The following is a 20,102-nucleotide window of genomic DNA, read 5'->3' as shown; positions in this document are numbered from 1 at the left end:
GCCATACAGGAAGAGATTTCTGTGATCGCAAACCAAAATTCAGACTGATATGTTGCCTCACTTGTTCCAGAATATGCGATGTCTCTGAGGAGACACAGAATATTCCAATGGAGATAGTGCGCTGCGTTGATTCGTCTTTCATTTTGTAACCAAAGTCATAGCCATGAAGGAAGCTCTAGATCTGCTAACTTAATTTCGCGAGTTAGCCTGGAGTTAAAAGGCAGGAAATCCGGAGTTGTATTCAGAGTATTACTTTCTGTACCATGTACTAACGATGTAAATAATTGGAATAGAGAGCGGAATGGGGGCTTCAGAAATTTTTGCTAATAGGCGTTTCATGAAGAAGCAGGGAATTGTGCAGGGAAAATGGGCTGCAGCTGAACTGGAAGGGTTCTAAGTTTCACAGATTGTATTTGTAAGTACAGTCGGCCTGACAAATAAATCTGAAATGAAAGGCAGGCAGGGGGCACTTAATGAATATCGTGGGCATTATAGATTGAAGTAAGTTTATCTCTAATCAACGAGTATCATAGGTTAGGCTGATGATTCAGAACCGAGATTAATGCTTTCAAATATAGCGTTCACTCCATAATACAACCATGATTGATATTGGGACTCATCTGCCAACTCAACGTCCCATAATGTTTATATGTTAGAAGTGATAGGATGGGAAGTAAAAATATTAGAGAAGTTTTACGGGTAATTAGAGAAAATGTTACTGATCTACTCAGAGAAGACATTCATCCCCTGAGGCAAAGTGAGTAAATCTGAAATGAGTTACACTGGTGCGATTATTTTATTAATTCCCAATATCCAGTAGAAGCATGGGAGCAGATCTGCAGACAGATTATGACTGATTTAAATGAGTCAAATGTGTTGTCGTGTTTAATTTTACCTTACCAATATTAGTGAGAACAGCATTGCTGCAAAACCAAACAACAAACAAATCAAGAAACAATCTTTTTTTGAGGCAGAGTTTTTCAGCTGCTTCCAGGAGTGTTTTTTTTTTAAAGCGTATGACAGTACTGGAGTTTCCATTTGGGAAATGAATGTGTAAGGGTGACTAATAGTTCTGTGGAAGAACACATTAGAATGGGCGGCAATAATTCATTATTTTTCAATGCAGTAAGAAATAATGGCTAATTTGGTACCAACCAGAAGAACTGCATTGGCTCAAAGTAAATCACAACATTGACTGAGGATTCTGGAAATGTAAATTGCGAGCAGGTGACATTGGAAAGTCAACATTTGACTTTTGGGAAACCATTGAAGACAATATTACCAGCAGTCAGGTAAGGCACGTTCAGTGAGATTGGATGACACAGATGGTAAAGTAAAAGGCCTTAGGTGACAGAAGAAGTTGTGGTTTTAGTCACTAATGGGAATAAAAAAAAAACATAGCACATGAAATCGGGCAAGGTATTCAGAGATATATAGAGAACTTAATCAAGTAAGAGAACCACCAAGGGTTTCAGAACGATCTTAACATCTTGCTCAAGAAGAATACTAACTACATATGTTGCAGATTCAGTACAAGAGACTGACTATGGAGAGGGTATTACTGCTGAAGGAGCATGGAGGTAATTTGTGTTAGGAGTCAGAGGATGTCGGCAAAGTACAAAATCAATTATTTGCATTTATATTCACTAAGGGAAGATACAGGGAAAGTGAGATCGGAGTGTGCTATTAGAATAAGCTACTGAATTGTGAAACAAAGAGGTAGATGTTATTAAGAGTTTGAAGGACATTAACATGGACACATTCCCGTGGCCTATTAGGACGTATCCTACCTTATGGAGATGCACGTGGGAAGAATGTTGTGGAATCGATGAAGATTTCTGTATTTACTGTCTATTCAGCAGAGCTGGCAGTGAATAGTGGAGATGAAAAGCAGAATAGATTTTTTTATTAGAAAGTTCAGCATTCTATTTTTAGAAACTAAGACTTCAGGGAAGTCCGGGAAAATTGGAAGTATTTGTGCAGAATGGAAGATGAATGTCCAGCTGGATTAGACGCTGCCTCAAGCTGTGTTTTCCCTATGCCAAAGTTCCTTTGATAATGATCTGATCATATTAATTCTGGATTGTATGCAGTGCATCCATATACAGAACAGCGCTAATACAATGAAGCCTGTGAATATACCGATAAACACGATGGTACTGTATCATAACATAATGAGAAATAAGGACACACAGATTTGCTACTCCAAACCCAGATAACCAAATGCTTTTTCCCCAATTTCAAAACATTATTGGTGTTATATGCTTAACTACACTCTTGGTATTTCTCACACCAGTCATTCCTGAGTACAGCTTTGAGACGACAGCAAGCTATATAAAAATTAACATAATGCAGCCGCTGTTTACGTCTTCAATCAGATCTTTAATGTTAAACTGTTTGTTCTGTTGATTTACAATAGCAATTTGAAAAATTCTGCTGCATTCAGATTGAGCTAGTTATTTATTGTCAGATCCTGCACTCGAGTTATTTTTCTGTTCTGGCTGTTAGAAGAGATTGCATTGATTCCAAAATTTGCCAATGCAATCAATTTCTCCTCTCCCTCCCCCAACACTGTTGACACTACGAACATCTGTGTTTTCTTTCAGTTTTCGTGGCATCTTGCCACGAAATGTAGTCACTCCTACTTTAAAATAGCATTTCAAAATGTGTCTTGCACTTCTTGCCCCGAGGAATCTCCAGAAAGAATATTTGCACAGTAATAATTGAATATACTGCCTAATATTTATTCATTCATTCTCTGTATATATAAACTATCCTGTCACATTCTGCAGCAATGTCGCTAAAAACTGTTTTTCTGTTGAGCTCACAGGAAACACCTGTTGTTGCACATATCTCTAATACATCTTCTCCTCTGAAAAACTGATACGCGGTTTCTACATTTATTTTGTAATTACATTCTGACATACGTTTATGGGCCTACTTTTTATTCCAGACTCTTTATCCAATTCGTCGCTGTGCGAATGTTCAGTTTGAGTTTCTGAATAGTTATTGAGGAGAACTTACTGAGTTGCTGGAGGAGCAACATTACATTTATCGACAATTTAATTCTGAAATGGGACGAATCTTGGAATGAAAGTCATTTGCAGCCGTATTGTTTCAAGAGTAAAATTATACGACCAGTGTCCAAAGGCCTGGAGCATTGTTCTATTGGTGCAACTAGGCAATGTTATTTCACGTAATCACATAATTATTGAATGAAAACCTAACTGTATTCATGAAAATTTTTGAAACAAATATACTGTTGATGAAACCCACCTCACTACAGAAAAGGATCTTGGCGATTGTAGGGATGACAAAAAAAGCGGACTGAAAAGCCTGAGCGTATGGATATTAAAGGATATTAAGAAACAGGATATGCTGGACCCTCATGTGACTTTGTGCTATGACCCTCCGGGCTGTTCAGCTGAGGAAAGCCAATATTATTCACCCCTTGAGGGACAGAGGGTCCCAGTCTCGGTGATTCGAGAGGTTAAAGGAAGAGAGGGCAGTGCATTACTGACCGAATTCCCGAATTTCCTTTGGTGACAGTCAGGACTAGTGGTTCCCCCATACCACCGGGAGGCTTTACTCTGGGTTCAAGCCAAAGAGCCTAGGGTTCCTGGCCTACACCCGGACAAAACAAGGCTCCAGCCGAGGGAGACTGGCAAGACCTGACCGTGGGCCAACTGCGATACTGGAAGGAAGGAGTCAAAGGTGAAGACGGGACATCTGGCAAGACACTCTTTAATATTGACCGTACCCAAGACGTTGTACTACATCTCTGTGAAATTTCAGTCCATGGAGTCGACCGCAACAATAGCCCACCACCCCCCCCCCCCAACCCTCGTCCGGATCGCCGTGAGAGAAGGACAGACTCTCCCATCCATTCCGCAATACCCCTTCCAGCCCAAGGCAACGTTTCATGAGGCTGTAAGCTATTTTGTGGATCCAGCAAGAAAACGATGTTCTGTCTATGCGATAAGTGACGACAGTGAAGTAATTGAGCAAGTCTGCTTTGCAGCAGCTGTCTCCGCCCAGAAAGCTGAGCTACTTGCTCTGACTCGTGCCTGTATCCTAGCAACAGACTAAAGTGCAGTCTAACCGTGTACTCAGTTCTGACTTTGAGAATCCACCACATAACCAGTTCTTGCTAGAAGACCTTCAACAAACAACGCAAAGCCATAAATGAAGATAACTTTCAGGAGGGAGTTCACAAGTATTTGGAACAAAGTAAACAGGGCTTGAATGAAGGTTTCAGTAGAGGAGTCAAAAGTGCAAGCCGAAGCTGGAATCCTCTTTGATTAACGTTTCTAATTTTAAAATGAAAAAGCCTGTGGAAAAGAAATCACAAACAGATTAAAATGCGAACGTTTACATAGACCCGTACCCCACATTTTCAGTTCCCTCGGGAAACCAGCAAGCTCTTATTAGACAAAATCTAAAGACAGGTATGACAGACATGGGGGGAAACGTAACTGACATTGGGTGAATATATAAGTTCCAGGGCGATGTCCCTGAAGGAGAACACAAACTACCATCCCAAATGGATTACCACCTTCAACCTCAGACAAATTTCTGGGTGACCCCTGCATGACAGGTTTGTGTTCCCTTTGTGTTCTTATCTATCTTGATAGATTAGGTAAATAATTCTACACACTTGGGCAGGGAGGGAATGGTTAATATCTTGGTGGCACCCTGATTTCCAGGAAGCAGCTGGAAAGCGAGCCACAGCATGTAAAAAAAACGAATGCTGGAAAGGGAATGTCTTGTGTTTTCGGAACGGGGGGAACTTTTTCTTCTTTACAACTTGATTTTATAGAACTACCCAGAGCACATTGTTGCAAACATTGCTTGCATGTTTGTATTTAGATATAAATGTATTTAGATGTATTTAGCAGATAGATAGACGCTATACCCACCAGTAATAATACCGTTGTAAAAGTATTACTAAGAGAAGTGATTCACTGTTTGGGATTACCTGAATCAATAAGCGCAGACAATGGGCCTCATTTTATTGCTAAGATAAATGAAAAACATCTGTAAAGAACTGGCAATAAAACAGCAATTTCACTGTGCTCACCATCCAAGAGCAGCCGGTATAGTGGAACGAGCAAATGGAATCTTAAAGGATAAGGTAACGAAACTTATGCAAGAAACTGGACTAACCTGGCTTAAGTTTTTACCTTTGTAATTGTTCCATATGAGAGTTGAACCCTAGACTAAAACTGGATTATCACCAGGAGAAATCATCTATGGAAAGCCTATGCGTACACCGTGGACACCGGGGTTAACACGCCCCCTCCCTGCTAAAATAGAGATGCATACTCTAGGGGAGGAAATGGGAAAATATTTCTGTAAACTAACCAAATATTTTCCAAAGTTTGCACTTGTAGGTTCGCCAGCCCCACCAAGAGTACGTGAATTAAGCTAAAGGGGATTGTCCCACTGTTAATCCTTCAGACTTTGTCTTGATAAAGAATTGGGACAGAAATAAATTAGACACTCGGTGGAGAGGACCCTATCAGGTGCTACTGACCACACCCACGGCCGTGAGGGTGGAGGGGCACCCAAGGTGGATTCATCGATCGGACTGTAAACCCGTCTTTAATGAAGTAGAATAAACAAAGGGGGAATAATATCATGACGGCTGTACTAATGTTACTTTTTGTACTATATGCCACAAGTCTCCAAACAAGTACTTCCCTTTCTCTATGCCACACATATGCAGAACGAAAAAGGCTGTCGGCCTTTTGGGAATGTGCCAGGTTATCCCAGCATGCGGAACCAGGATTGCCCTTGGAAGAAGTACCTTTGAATAGTAGTGAGATGTTATCTGTGAGAATTATGAATTCTTTGAGTAAATCCTGAGACTCATTATAGGATCGATGGTGGATATCAGGATGTAGAACAACCCAGAATTGTGGGTGTCACTGTTTTAAGGGATGCCATTTACGAATATCTACAGAAGTGACCTGAGAGAACTTCTGTACAAACGTGCCCACACTCTGAGTAAGGTAAATGGGATATGTTATTGTCGTACTGGAAGAATAGAGGAAACATTTTGGGGAAGTAGCTCTTATACAGAAATTAGGACTGATCCCCTTCTGTACGCTGTTAATGGAACTTATTGTGTATGTGGTAAGAAGGCACATCCGTGGCTCTCAGGGCCTTATGATGACAAGGGAACTATCACGGTGAGAAATTGGACGGGATGTTGCTACTCAGCTTATGTAGTACCCTCTCTATATTCATTAGCCAACATTTCTCATCATACGCAGCTAGAACCAAATTAGAGAGGAATTACAAAAGGTGAGACATTTTGGATGATATCTTTTCCTTTCTATGGCATAGACCGAAATTCGTGAGAAGTATACAAGTTGGCAGCTGCACTAGAACAGTTGGCGAATAGCACTGCGAATGTTTTAACTGATATCCAGACCCAGATTAAGGGTTTAACTACTGAAATAGCAGCTCTGAGGATGGCAGTTTTACAGAATAGGATGGCATTGGATTTATTGCCAGCACAGAAAGGGGTGATATTTGCTGTCACGGGAAAGGAATATTCCAGATGATGCTTCTAATGTTACAGATCTACCTCAGCATATCACTCAGGAAATCCAGAAAATTAGGGCAATTAGCGAAAAGATGCATGGGTTCACCGATAGTAAGAGAACCTGGCCCTGGCCTTTTAACAGTTCTGGAGACTTCTGGGGAATGCTTCTGCATGCTGCTATGATAATAGTTTTAATTATAACCGTAGTAATTCTTATAAGATAAATAACGACACTTTGGAATTTAGTCCCTTAGACATTCTACAAATACTCTCTTTTGAGGTCCAGTAGTGGCTTGTTTTTCCAAATCTACCAGCATGATAAAATTTGTAATGATTATCATGATATTGCCCCTCTGACACGTCTTTTCCACAACCCGGCTGCCGATTGGAAGCCAGTATACAGCTGCCATTAGGGTACTTTTACCCTTGCCATTTCTTAACTCAAAGCATAGAGACTCTACAGCTTCTGATACTTTGTCATCCCTTTCTAATGATTTAATATCATTTCTTATACACAGGGGTACACACCCCTCCCCTGTCTACTAACCTATCTTTCCGATACACCGTATATCCTTGGACATTCAACTCCCAATGGCAGTCATCCTTTAGCCATGTTTCGGAGATGGCCACAACGTCATACTTGCCAATGTGTATCTGGATTTCAAGATCGTCCATTGTATTTCTCATGCTGCTGTATTCAAATGCAACACTTTCAGTCCAGGATTTACTGTTTTTACTGCACCACGCCTCTATTACCCGGTAACTCATCTCACTGGCTGTGATTAAGCCTCATCTCCTGCCTTTGCTTTCTATCATCTCTGTTGCAGGTTATCTCTGATTTATTTCTGTTTTCCACTTCCTCAGTCCTATCATTCCGGATCCCAAACTAAATTCAAATTAGTTGAAACTCTCCCTAACAGCTCTATTAGAGCTCCCCTCTAGTATTTTGGACCGCTTTGGGTTCCGCTGTAATCCGTCGTTTCTGAACAGGCCGCACCTCCCCGAAGTCCCAAGGATCCAGGAAACCGAAACACTGTCCCCTACACTGGTCTATCAGTCACGCAATGATATGCCTGATCATGCTACTTTTGCTCTCGTTAGCGTGTGGCATAGACAACAATCCTGAGATTACTACCCTGGAGGTCCTGATTTCCAGCTTCCTACTTAACTCCTGAATTCACTCCTCAGGACCTCCTCTCTTTTTTCTACCTATATCATTGGTACCGACGTGTACCAAGACTTCAGGCTGTTCACCCTCTCCCTTCAGAATTCTCTGCACCCGATCCGAAACATCCCGTACCGCGGCACCTGGGATTCAACACTATCTCTATCAGGCTGACAGAACCTCCTGTCTGTTCCCCTCACTATGCGATCCCCTATGACTACCGTAGTCCTCATCTTACTCCCTCCCTTCTGCTTCACGGAACCGGGCTCAGTGCCAGAGACCTGCAGGAGTTGGACCTGCAGGACGGGCTGCGGGAGTTAGATGAGTGGGTGATTGTCATGGAAAGAATGGGAAGAGCTGAGATACTAGAGAGCACCCCTGTGGCCATCCCCCTCAGTAATCGTTATCACGTGTTGGATGCTGTTGAGGGGATGGCCACAGGGGGGCTCTCTAGTATCTCAGCTCTTCCCATTTTTTCCATGACAGTCACCCACTTATATAACTCCTGCAGCCTCGGGGTGACTAACTCCTTGTGTCTCCTATCTATCTCCTGCTCACGTTCCATTACAAGCTGTAGGTCATCAAGCCGCAGCTCCAGATCCCTAACACGTTCTCTCAGAAGCTGCACCTCGGTGCACCTGGCACAGATATGGCCATCTGGGAGACTGGAAGATTCCCGGGATTCCCATATCTTACACCCACAGCGAAGTACTAACTCAACAGACATGCTATCGTCCATGCTTATATGCTCCGTAAATTTGTTCACTGCTTAATCGCCTAGAGGAGGGAACGGGATGTGAGATGTCCAATCTGCTGAGAACACAGAAACAGAGGAAGGAAATCTAATGACGACGAGGTGATTCTGCATCAAGTAGTTCAAAATGCAGATTTCAAGTAGTAGTTCAAATGGCATAATCTCTAATCCCCGCACAAGGAGTAGAGATTATGTACTGGGTCGGTGTAGGTACCATCGTGCAGGGTACTAATGAGGCTACACCTCGAATTCTATGCACGGTTTTAATCCCCAAGCAGAAAGAAATCTTAAGGGTAGCTATGGAGTCAGTCAGAGCGGTTTTACCAGGGTAATACATGGGATGGTTTATCAGCAGAGGTGAGCTAATTTGACCCTGAATTTAGAACACTTTCACAAACAATAGGGTATTTGTGCAGCTTCCTGATAGAGTATCTCTCCTTGTCAGTTAGAGAGGCACAGAGAGGGTTCATTTCAAATGGAGATGTGTGAAAATTCCTGGAATTTTATATTTTCTCTTTAATTTCGCTTTGTGATCAATGAGGTATCTGTCTATTTGAGCGTACAATCTTTGGGATTCACTGCCCTGAGAGTGTGAAGGCCGGTTGGCTGGGTATTTTTGAGGTGGAGATAGATAATTAATTAAGGGGAACGAGGGGAATGGTCACAGGAGCTTTGATCATACACGGTCGCCATGAATAATCCTAAAATCATAAAACGCAGCAGGAGAATTTTTCCTGTTCTCTGTTCAAAATGGAGGTTCCGCTAATCTGTGGGCTTGTTCCCCTGGTCCCCAAATACTCTCGACATGCACTCTTTCTCGGCTTTTCAGTATTCGAGAGCCTCCCTCATTTTTTTTCTAAACGCTATCGGATACAGGCCCAGAGACATCGAATGCTCCTCATGCGTTAACCCTGTCAGTCTCGGAATCATTTTGATGAGCCTCCTCTGGACTCGGTCCAATTCCAGCACATTTTCCCTGAGATGAGTCCCTACACTGCTGATGATAGTCCGTGTGGTTTACCCAATGCCTGATAACGTCTCAACATTGTCTCCTTATGAATAGTCCTCTGATAATAACCCTAATGATGCATCTTGTTGTACTTTCCCCTCTCGAGTCTGGTCCCAAAAAGGGTGCCAAGCCTGCTTCACCAGAAAGGGGAAACGCCCGCGCGCGGGACGGGTCTGTGAATGCGCGCCCCCTACAGCATTCCCGCCCGGGGAGGGCGGGATCAGGAAGGCTTTAAAGCGAAGCCGCGAAGTTTGAACAAATCTCTTTTGCAACTGCAGCTCACCGACTACGTGTCGTTATTTCAACGCTGCGTGTAGCACACCGCTACATCCTTATGAATAGTCCTCTCGTAATGAATGGTGACATCACATTTACATAACTCTAAAGGTGCATGGCCAGAGTGGAGGGTAGGAGAGGCGATGGACAGTGAGTTTGTTTTTACTGGACGGAGAAATCGATATTCAGGTTGGAGCTACGCAGGTGGAATCTGATGTGTTTCTCTTCAACCCTGAGGCTGTCAATTTGAGCAACTCCAGCCATTGCTATTCTGCCATCGTCCCTGATAGTGTTCTCCCATACCTCCGCAGTTCCCCTCACTCCACTAATAATGATGACTTGTTGAACCTTTCCCATCTCGATGTGCAGGGTGAATTCTAATATGTTATGATCACTGCATCCACATGACTCCTTTACCATAAGCTCCCTAATCAAATTTGGTTCATTACAAAGCACTCAATCCAGAATTAACTTTTCCTTAGTTAGCACAATTACAAGCTGTTTTAAAAGGCATCTGATAGGTGTTTTCCAAATTCCCTCTCTTGAGATCAAGCACCAACCTGATTTTCATCATGTGCCTCTACCCATCCCGCTCATGGACTGTTTGTCCCACTCCCATCGGGGGTAGACTACGCAGCATCCTCACCAGGGCAACCAGACTCTAAACAGCTACTTTTCCTAAGCAGTAAGGCTGATAAATATCTTTACCCACTAACCCACCATTCCACACGACCTCTATTTTTATATTTTCCTGTCTGTCATCTTATCTTTAGCCAACCAGTGCCAAGAGTCACTTTATGGATATACCATCGATCCGTGCACAGTATATAAGCTGTGGATATATGCTGTTACATTTGTGGCTTTGTGTTGCATTGGAGCCGGAATAATAATTTTTTCGACCTCATTTACACGTGTTTGCTGAAAAGGGAATTAAACAACCTTGAATCTTGAATAAACATTTCAGCAGGCTGCAGCGCCACATTTCTGTCTCTCAGCTTTATTGCGGCAGAGCGCCACCTGGTGACAATGGAGTGAACAAATCAGAGGGTCCTGTTATTGTGGCAAATCACCACCAAGTATAAGAGTTGTCCACAAAAGCGAGAGTTTTACAGCGATAAGGAGGGGTGTAGGGGCTGGAAGCCAACTCTGCAAGTAGATGAAGTGCCAGATCTGCCCCAGACCACTCTCCTCACCACTAGTCAGGGTCCCAAACAGTCCTTCCACATGAGGCAACTTTTCAACATCGTGCCTGTCGGGTCATTTACTGTTTCCAGTTTTCCAGCTGTGGCCTTCTCGACATCAGTGAGACCCGATGTAGTCTCTGCATTCTGCACTCTGTCCCGATGAGATTCTGCAGATGTTGGAGATGCAGAGTAACATACACAAAATGTTGGAGGAAGTCAGGAGGTCAGGTAGCTTCTATAGAGGGGGATAAAGCAAAACAGAGATTTCCTGCGGAGACGCTTCATCGGGACTGGAAGTGGGGAGAAGCCGGAATAAGATGGTGTGGGGAGTGGAAAGAGTCCAAGCTGGTAGATGATAGGTGAAGCCAGATATGACTGAAGCTGAGTGGGTGGGAGATGAAGTGAGACGCTGTAAGGTGGTAGGCGGAAAATGCAAAGGGATGAAAAGAAGGAATCTGATAGGATAGGATAGGACCATGGGGAAAAAAGAAGTAAAAGAGGAAGCAGAGGGAGACGATCCGCAGTGGAGAAGAGAGAAGTGGGGAGACAGAATGGAGGAGACGGGCGTGTGGGCTGATGAAAAGAAAAGGTGGAGGTAGAAGCTAAAGACATCGATGTTCATGCCATCGGGTTGTAAACTACCCGGATGTAATATGAGGTGCTGCTCCTCCAACCTGAGAGTGAACTCATCGTGTTAGTTAAACTATGAACCGGAAAGGACAGTGGATTAATAATTTTACCCTGGAATCCCTATTAAATCCATCCTCTCTCACCTTAAACCGGTGCCGTCTGGTTGTTGATTCAACAAAAGTGGGAAAAGGACTGCACACATTCCCCATTTCTGTACACTCAAAGTTTGGAACAAGGTCAGTCTCAATCTCCTGCACTTCAAGGTGTGAATTCCCAAACTGCCCAAATTCTCTCCAGAACCCAGCCCCTCGAGTACCGGCACCATTCTCGTAAATCTCCCCTGCACTCAGTCCAGCTTGACGTCCTCACTCCTGTAGCAGAACGACCAAAACTGAATACACTAATCCAGACATGGATACCCTAACAATACTCTAACCCTAATGTAACCTCACTAGCCTCTTCTTCAGACCATGAAGCATGAGATATGAGACAGTGGCTGCTCAGCCAATCGAGTCTGTTCCGCCATTCCTTCATGTCCAATTGATTATCGCTCGCAACCCCATTATCCCGTCTTCTCCCCACATTCTTTCACCATCCATTTAAAATACACTCAATGACTTGACCTTTACTCCGTCCGTGGCAATGAATTCCAAATATTTACCAGTCCCTAACTGAAGAAATTCCTCCTCATCTCTGCTTTCAGTGGACGCCCTGTATATTGAGGCCGTGGCCTCTGGTCCCAGACTCACACAGTGTGAGGTGAATCTTCTTCACAGCTACTCTGTCGAGGCCTTTCAATATTTAATAGGTTTCAATGAGATCCCCTCTCTTTCTTCTGGACCAGCGAGTACAGGGTCAAAGCCATCTAATTGTCCTCATACATTACCCCTTTCATTCCTGGAATCATTCTCGTGAACCTTCTCGGGATTCGCTCCAATACGAGCACATCTTTTCTTAGATAAGATGTCGGAAACTGCTCACAATACACCAAGAGCGATCTGACCAATGCGTTATAAAGCTACAGTATCACATCCTTGCTCTTACATGCTAACGTTACAGTTGTCATCCTTAATCAACTCAATCTGCAAGCAAACGTTTAGGGTCACCTGCTCAAGCACACCCAAGTATTATGAACATCTGATTTTTGATTTTTCTCTCATTTATTTTTTTTCTACGCCCTATCTCTTGCATTGTACATGAATGTACACTTGCATACGCTGTATTTCTTCTGCACCTTCGTTGCCTGTTCTCCAAATCTATCGAAGTCCTTCTGCATAATCTCGATTTGTTCTAAAGTACCTGTCCCATACCTATTTTTGTATCAACTGCAAAGTTCCTCATAAAGGTATCAATTCCGTCCTCCATATCATTCAGACTTTACAAGAAAAGATGCCGTCTCAATACTGACCCCTACGGAACACCATTAGTTACCGACAGCAAAACAGAATTGTCCACATTATTCTGACTCTTTCTCCCTTGTCAGTCAGCCAGTCTTCGATCCAGACAAGTATCTTTCCCGTAATTCCATGAGCTGTCATCTTGTTAAGCAGCCTCACGTGCAGCACCTTAGAAACATAGAAAATCTGCAACAAAATACAGGCCCTTCGGCTGTGCTGCAAGACAGCAGTATCTGGACTAATTCTCCTCCTGGGGAGGAGTGAAACACTTTGTAGTTATAGCAGAGACTGAGACACATGAGAACCGGCTGAAAAAACGGAGGCAACGAAAGCTGCGTTCGCACGCGTCCGACTGATCCGGCCCGCATGAAGCTGCATTTTGCTCAATCCGGCCCGTGCCCTAAAATGAGTTTGACACCCCTGGACCACAGTGTCTCTGCGACACTGCCTTCGTCAGGTCCCTGTAACATAACATCACCGATATAGTGGTGTATTCTGACGTTAGTCTCCAAATCACGCACCACTATCCCGTGGCATAAGATAGGACTATGAACATACCCCTGTGGCAAACGAGCAAAGGAATACTGCCAACTGTTCCAGGTGAACGCGAACTGCTCCTGTGATTCCTCCTTCAAGAGAATCGAAAAGAAGGGGTTGGCAAGATCAATAACAGCATATCATCGACCATCTGTATCATCCGTAATATGATCAACCATCGTCCCTATGTCAGGCATAGCGGAACTCGGCGGGGGAGAGTATCGATTCAATTCTCTATAATCAACAGTCATTCGACAGGACCCGTCTGTCTTCTTTACCGGCCAGACCGGGCTATTGTACAGGAACGTGGCAGGTCTTAATACCACAGCTTGCTACAATGAGGCAACAGTATCAGTTATTTCGCTGTGTCGCCCCGGTATCCGTAATTGTAGAATTGACGAAATCTGCGTCGTTGGGGGTATAATCAGGGGCTTCCACTTAGCCCTTCCGACTACCACCTGCATGCTCCAGATCCCAAAATTAAAGGACCCTTCAACTGCATTCCGCGCAATGCATTCATTCCTGAGATACTTTCGGAGGTTTCATCAATCAGGACAGATACAGAACGCGGTGCGTTGTCGGCGATCGTTACATCCCCCATCCCTTCAATATTATACTCCAGTCCCCTCCACATATCGGGATCGCCCGGGATCACAGTATGACCTGCTCCCGTATCCACCAGAGCAACAAATCGTAGATCATTTCCCTTAGCCCAGTGGACACCCAGAGGTACATAAGGCCTAGGGTCCTCCCGGGTCCACATCAAATTAATCTTCAATGTCGGAGGAACGCGGACAGCCCCCTAGGTCCGGAAGAGGTTGTGAATACGCCATTTCCCGGTCTCCTCCTGTATGGCCTTCTTTCCTACGTCCTGCAGTTCAGCTAACGATGGTACAGTGAGGAGGCAGAAGGAGCAGGAGGGGCAGCCGGCGGCTTCCGAGCTTTCATGTGCACATGACACACAGCATAAAATACACTAATCGGTAAACCGCCAATATTGTCTTTACTGAGGCCTGCTTTCAAAAGAGTCGTGAAAATCTCCCTGAACGTTAGGGCGGGTTTCTGTCATGGTTCTGGTTGGCTGTACCCCTTTAACGCTTCTTTCGCCCTGATTATACCCTAATTTCAGTCATTAAATTTCCATTTACAGCTGGTTCACTTAATTACAGCACACCTGGTTTTCATCAGAGACTGCAATAAGTCCGATGGCGTCACTATCCCGGGTTGCCAGTTTGTTGGTCTATTCTCGTGAGCTACTTCGTTCCCTTGTCCGATTAGAACCGTTAGTTCTTAGTTCAGCCCTAATTTCAAGATAGTTCCTGTAAATCCCGTCTCCGTGTCAAGATTTCTCCGGTTTGCTGTTCTACGTTCACGTCTACGCCAGCCTCCCCGACTCAGTCGACGTGCCGGTGACCTGCACTGGGGTTCTCCTCAGTCGCCCCGTGTAATAGAACAAACTGGCCACAATGAACCCAGCCAACGCGAATTCCTTGCAACAAGCCCTCGTCAGCCAGGCCATCCTCTCCGGCATGTCATGGAGAACCTCCGTTCCCTGTCAGTGAACGTAAGAAAGATCAGTTAACAGATCGACCGATTATCTACCCATCTGACCCCGTCGTCTCCGGGAACTCTGTCTGACCAGCCCAGACAGCCTGTACTGACGACGCCCAATGCGTCAACAACACGTACCTGAACCAGAACCCTGCGCCGGAGATCTGGGGAAGTGCCGGGCTTTGCTACTGCAATGCTTCTTGTTGTTCGAGCAGCAGCCATCCACGTACGCCATGGACATATCAAAAATAGCTTACGTTATGGGGTTGTTGCAAGGAAATGCCTTAGCATGGGCCACCGCGATTTGGGATAATCAGCCAGAGACCTGCTCTTCCTTCCCCAACTTCATCTCAGAAATAAGGAAGATTTTTGACATCCCGTCCGCGGTAAACAATAGACAGTAGGTGCAGGAGTAGGCCATTCGGCCCTTCTAGCCAGCACCGCCATTCACTGTGATCATGGCTTATCATACACAAGCAGTACCCCGTTTCTGCCCTCTCCCCATATCCCTTGACCCCACTATCTATAAGAGCTCTCTCTAACTCTCTCTTGAAAGCATCCAGAGACTTAGCCTATACTGCCCTCTGGGGCAGAGTATTCCACATATCCACCACTCTCTGGGTGAAAAAGTTTTTCCACTTCTCTGTTCTAAATGGCCTACCCCTTATTCTTATACTGTGGCCTCTAGTTCTGGACTCACCCATCAGCGGGAACATGCTTCCTGCCTCCAGTGTGTCCAATCCCTTAATAATCTTATATGTTTCAATCAGATCCCCTCTCATCCTTCTAAATTCCAGTGTATACAAGCCCAGTCACTCCAATCTTTCAACATATGACAGTCCCGCCATTCCTGGAATTAACCTTTTGAACCTACGCTCCACTCCCTCGATAGCAAGAATGTCCTTCCTCAAATTTGGAGACCAAAACTGCACACAGTACTCCAGGTGGGGCTCACCAGGTCCCTGTACAGCTGCAGAAGGACCTCTTTACTCCTATACTCAATTCCTTATGTTATAAAAGCCAACATGCCATTAGCTTTCATCACTGCCTGCTGTACATGCATACATGCTTTAATTGACTAATGTACAAGAACACCTAGATCTCGTCGTACTTCCCCTTTTCCTACTTTAACTCCATTTAGATAGTAATCTGCCTTCCTGTTCTTGCCACCAATGTGGATAACCTCACATTTATCCACATTCAACTGCATCTGCCATACATTTGCCTACTCACACTACCTGTCCAAGTCACCCTCCGTTCTTATAACATTTTCCTGACATTTCACACTGCCACCCAGCTTTGTGTCATCAGCAAATTTTCTAATGTTACTTTTAATCCCTTCATCTAAATCATAAATATATATTGTAAATAGCTGCGGTCCCAGCACCGAACCTTGCGGTACCCCACTGGTCACAGCCTGCCATTCCGAAAGGGACCCGTTAATCGCTACTCTTTGTTTCCTGTCAGCCAGCAAATTTTCAATCCATGTCTGTACTCTGCCCCCAATACCATGTGCCCTAATTTTGCCCACTAATCTCCTATGTGGGACTTTATCAAAAGCTTTCTGGAAGTCCAGGTACACTATATCCACTGGCTGTCCCTTGCCCATTTTCATAGTTACATCCACACAAAACTCCAGAATATTAGTCAAGCATGATTTTCCCTTCATAAATCCAAGCTGACACGGACATCGTTCTACTGCTATCCAAATGTGTCGTAATTTCCTCTTTTATAATAGACTCCAGCATCTTTCCTACTACCGACGTCAGGCTAACCGGTCTATAATTCCCTGTTTTCTCTCTCCCTCCCTTCTTGAAAAATTGGGACAACATTAGCCACCCTCCAATCAGCAGAAACTGATCCAGAATCTATAGATCATTGGAAAAAGATTACTAATGCGTCCACGATTCCTAGAGCCACCTCTTTAAGTACCCTGGGATGCAGCTAAGCGTCTACTCACCCTCCGTCAAGGCTGACGTACTGTTGCCGAATACTCCGTGGAGTTCTGGACGCTAGCGGCCGACTCGGGTTGGAATGATGAGGCACTGCAGCAGCTATTCCGGCAAGGCCTCTGTGATAAGGTAAAGGACAAGTTGGCTGCTAGGGATGACACTAACAGCCTGGATTCAGTTATCTACCTGGCCACCAGGTTGAAAAACCGACTCGGAGAACGTCAGAGAGAGAGAGAGAAACGGTCGTCCTACTCATTTGGCATCCCATGGCACGCTTTAACATCTTCTCCCAGCCCTACCTTCTCTCCTCTTCCCGTCCGTAGAATAGCACCCGACCCGGCCGTTTCCACCACCCCGGGAGAGGAACCAATGCAGCTGGGATGGAGCCGTCTTTCTCCCACAGAGCGACTCCGGAGATTCAGAGCTGGGGATTGTTTCTGTTGCGGTCAGTGCTACCTGTTCCCTTTGGCCAAAATAGAGGGCTCACCAGTAGAAAGGGGGATGCTGGTGAGTCAGACAATATTCGCTTCTGTTCCCCAATCCGGGATGCAGATCCAAGCTACTGTAAGCTACAGCCAACAGTTCCTGTACTTGAGAGACTCCGGTGCTGAGGGCAATCTGTTGGATGAAAACATTGCTTCCTAGGCTGGAATTCCTCGGGAGTGGTTGAGTACCCCTCTGGAAGCCCGGGCACTGGACGGAAGACTTCTGGCCCGAATAACTCACCGTACACCACCACTGTCTTTGATCCTCGCTGGGAGCCATCGGGAGCAGGTACAATTTAACTTAATTTCCTCTCCTCAAGCTCCTATAGTTCTTGGGTACCCTGTTAAGCCGGCATAATCCTTACATTGATTGGTCCGCCGGGAAGGTAGCCAATTGGAGTCCGTTTTGTCACTCCACTTGTCTACAGTCGGCCCTTTCCCCTGTAAGAACCGCCACGACCTCATCTGCCGTTGAACCCCCCGACTTGTCCATGGATCCAGCGGAATACTACGACCTGGGACAAGTGTTTAGTAAACAACGCGCCCTTTCCCTGCCTCCACACCGACCATACGATAGTGCAATCGACCTTCTCCCCGGAGCCCATCTACCCACCAGTCGGCTGTATAACTTGTCCCAGCCAAAGAGGATTGCAAAGGTGGGTTACATCAGTGAATCTCTCGCGGCGGGCATTATCCGACCCTCATTCTCCCGGGTGGGCGCAGGGTTCTTCTCTGTGGGGAAATAAGGATGGTTTTCTCCGTTCCTGCATCGACTACCGAGGCCTAAAACATATAACCATAAAGAACAAGTACCCACTGCAGCTTATAAGTTCTGTGTTCGAACCACTTCACGGAGCCGCCATCTTCTCGAAGTTGGACCTGCTAAGCACCTACCATATGGTCCGAATAAAGGAAGGGGGCGAGTGGATGACGGCATTCAATACCCCTTTAGGCCACTTCGAGTACTTGATTATGCCTTTCGACCTCACCAATGCCCCCACGGTTTTTCAAGCCTTGATTAACGATGTACTAAGAGACTTTATTAACCGCTCTGTCTCTGTCTACCCAGATTAGATCCTAATATTTTCCAGCTGTCCCCAGCAACACTTTCATCATGTCCGTCAAGTCCTGCAGAGACTGGAGGAGAAAACAATATTCATAAAGCCGGAGAATTGCGAATTCCACGTCCCCTCGGTCAGCTTCCCGGATTATATTATCGACAGCGGACAGGTGATATCCCTGAACAATTCTAAATGACTCCCTTCACCGTGTATCTCTGCACTTTTATGTTTGCCGATTCTATCTGTTCCTCAATGTGCCCCAGAGTCTGAGTTTATTCGAGTGATGTCCCACTCGTAAATAATATCACAATCATTTCGATGTTCTTCGTTCACTCAGCTTCAGGAATAAAATCGGCTGATACCTCTGACACTCATTGCCCGGTGTGTTACCAGCACAACCATCAATACGTTTGCCTCTGGTGTAAATACTGGAGGGATATTTTTCTGTCATTTATGGATTCAACTCAGTAACCAGATGACTTTATCTGCTGCTTTATCATAAAATACCGGTTTACTTGGGGTTATCTCGAAAGTGCCCTGGTGGAAATAAACGCAGGACATCTAAACAAGGTGAGGCACCAAGTAATTTCAAATTAGAAACCATTATCACCAGAGAAACACATACAGACAGACAGAGACACACACACACTTAGAGGCACACGCACACACACATACTCACGCTCACGCATACACATACACACAGACAGACAGACACACACACACACAGGCAGACACACACACACACACGCACACAGACACAGACACACACACACACACATACTCACGCTCACGCATACACATACACACATTCTCCATCTTTCACTCGCACACGCACACCCTCTCACACTCATACACACTCACTTTCCATCTCCCGCTTTCTCAACTGTCTCTCTCTCTCTGTCACACACACGCACTCACTTCCTCCATCTCTCTCCCTCCCTCCCTCTCTCTCTCTCTCTCTCTCTCTCTCTCTCTCTCTCTCTCTCTCTCTCTCTCTCTCTCTCTCTCTCTCCCTCCCTCCCCCACACGCTCGATCTCTCGCCCCTTCATGTATTAAACTATTTGTCGATGTCTCTGTTCATGCCTTTCTCTCCCGACACCGAAGGCTTCAAACAAGATTTTATACGGTTGAACTTGCAAGTTGATTGAGGGACAGAGAAAAAGAAAACAGAAACGACATTGAAACGGTCGCACGGCCATGTTGCAGAAAGAATGCAACGGTAGCCTCATGAATGAAAAAAAACATTGGGTTGGGGGAACAGAGAGTTCGTTTCAATCCGGAAATGAAGAGAGGGCTGATTTGCAATCCACTTGAAATACAAATTATTGAGAGGAAACGATAGCAGTGCAGGGACAATCAACAAATGGGAGACATTCAGTCCGATTATATGAGAGTGTGTGTTTCATTCTCCACCTGCCTGTCGCGGGCAGAGTGCGAAGAGGGGTGGTTCATTCTGTACCCATCGGTCTCCAGTGCAGTGTGAGACTGTACGGTTCATTTTGTAGATTTCAGCCCCTGGTATAAACTGAGAGTGTGGGATTCTATAG

The 20,102-nt window shown here is 45.0% G+C and overlaps 1 protein-coding gene across 1 annotated transcript in view; it reads right to left on the bottom strand.

The window, feature by feature from the left end:
- LOC140722248 (scavenger receptor cysteine-rich domain-containing protein DMBT1-like) overlaps positions 1-15,291 on the bottom strand; it is a 43,398-nt gene extending 28,107 nt beyond the window's left edge. The window contains exon 1 of the mRNA XM_073037034.1: positions 15,195-15,291. Coding sequence (XP_072893135.1) covers positions 15,195-15,291 — 97 coding nt within the window. The remainder of the gene's footprint in view (positions 1-15,194) is intronic.
- Between the last annotated feature and the right edge of the window lie 4,811 nt (positions 15,292-20,102).

The sequence above is a fragment of the Hemitrygon akajei genome, unplaced genomic scaffold (assembly GCF_048418815.1).
Source record: "Hemitrygon akajei unplaced genomic scaffold, sHemAka1.3 Scf000073, whole genome shotgun sequence".
Lineage (NCBI taxonomy): Eukaryota > Metazoa > Chordata > Chondrichthyes > Myliobatiformes > Dasyatidae > Hemitrygon > Hemitrygon akajei.
Note: the sequence above shows the minus strand (reverse complement) of the source record. Positions and strands in the feature narration are given on the sequence as shown.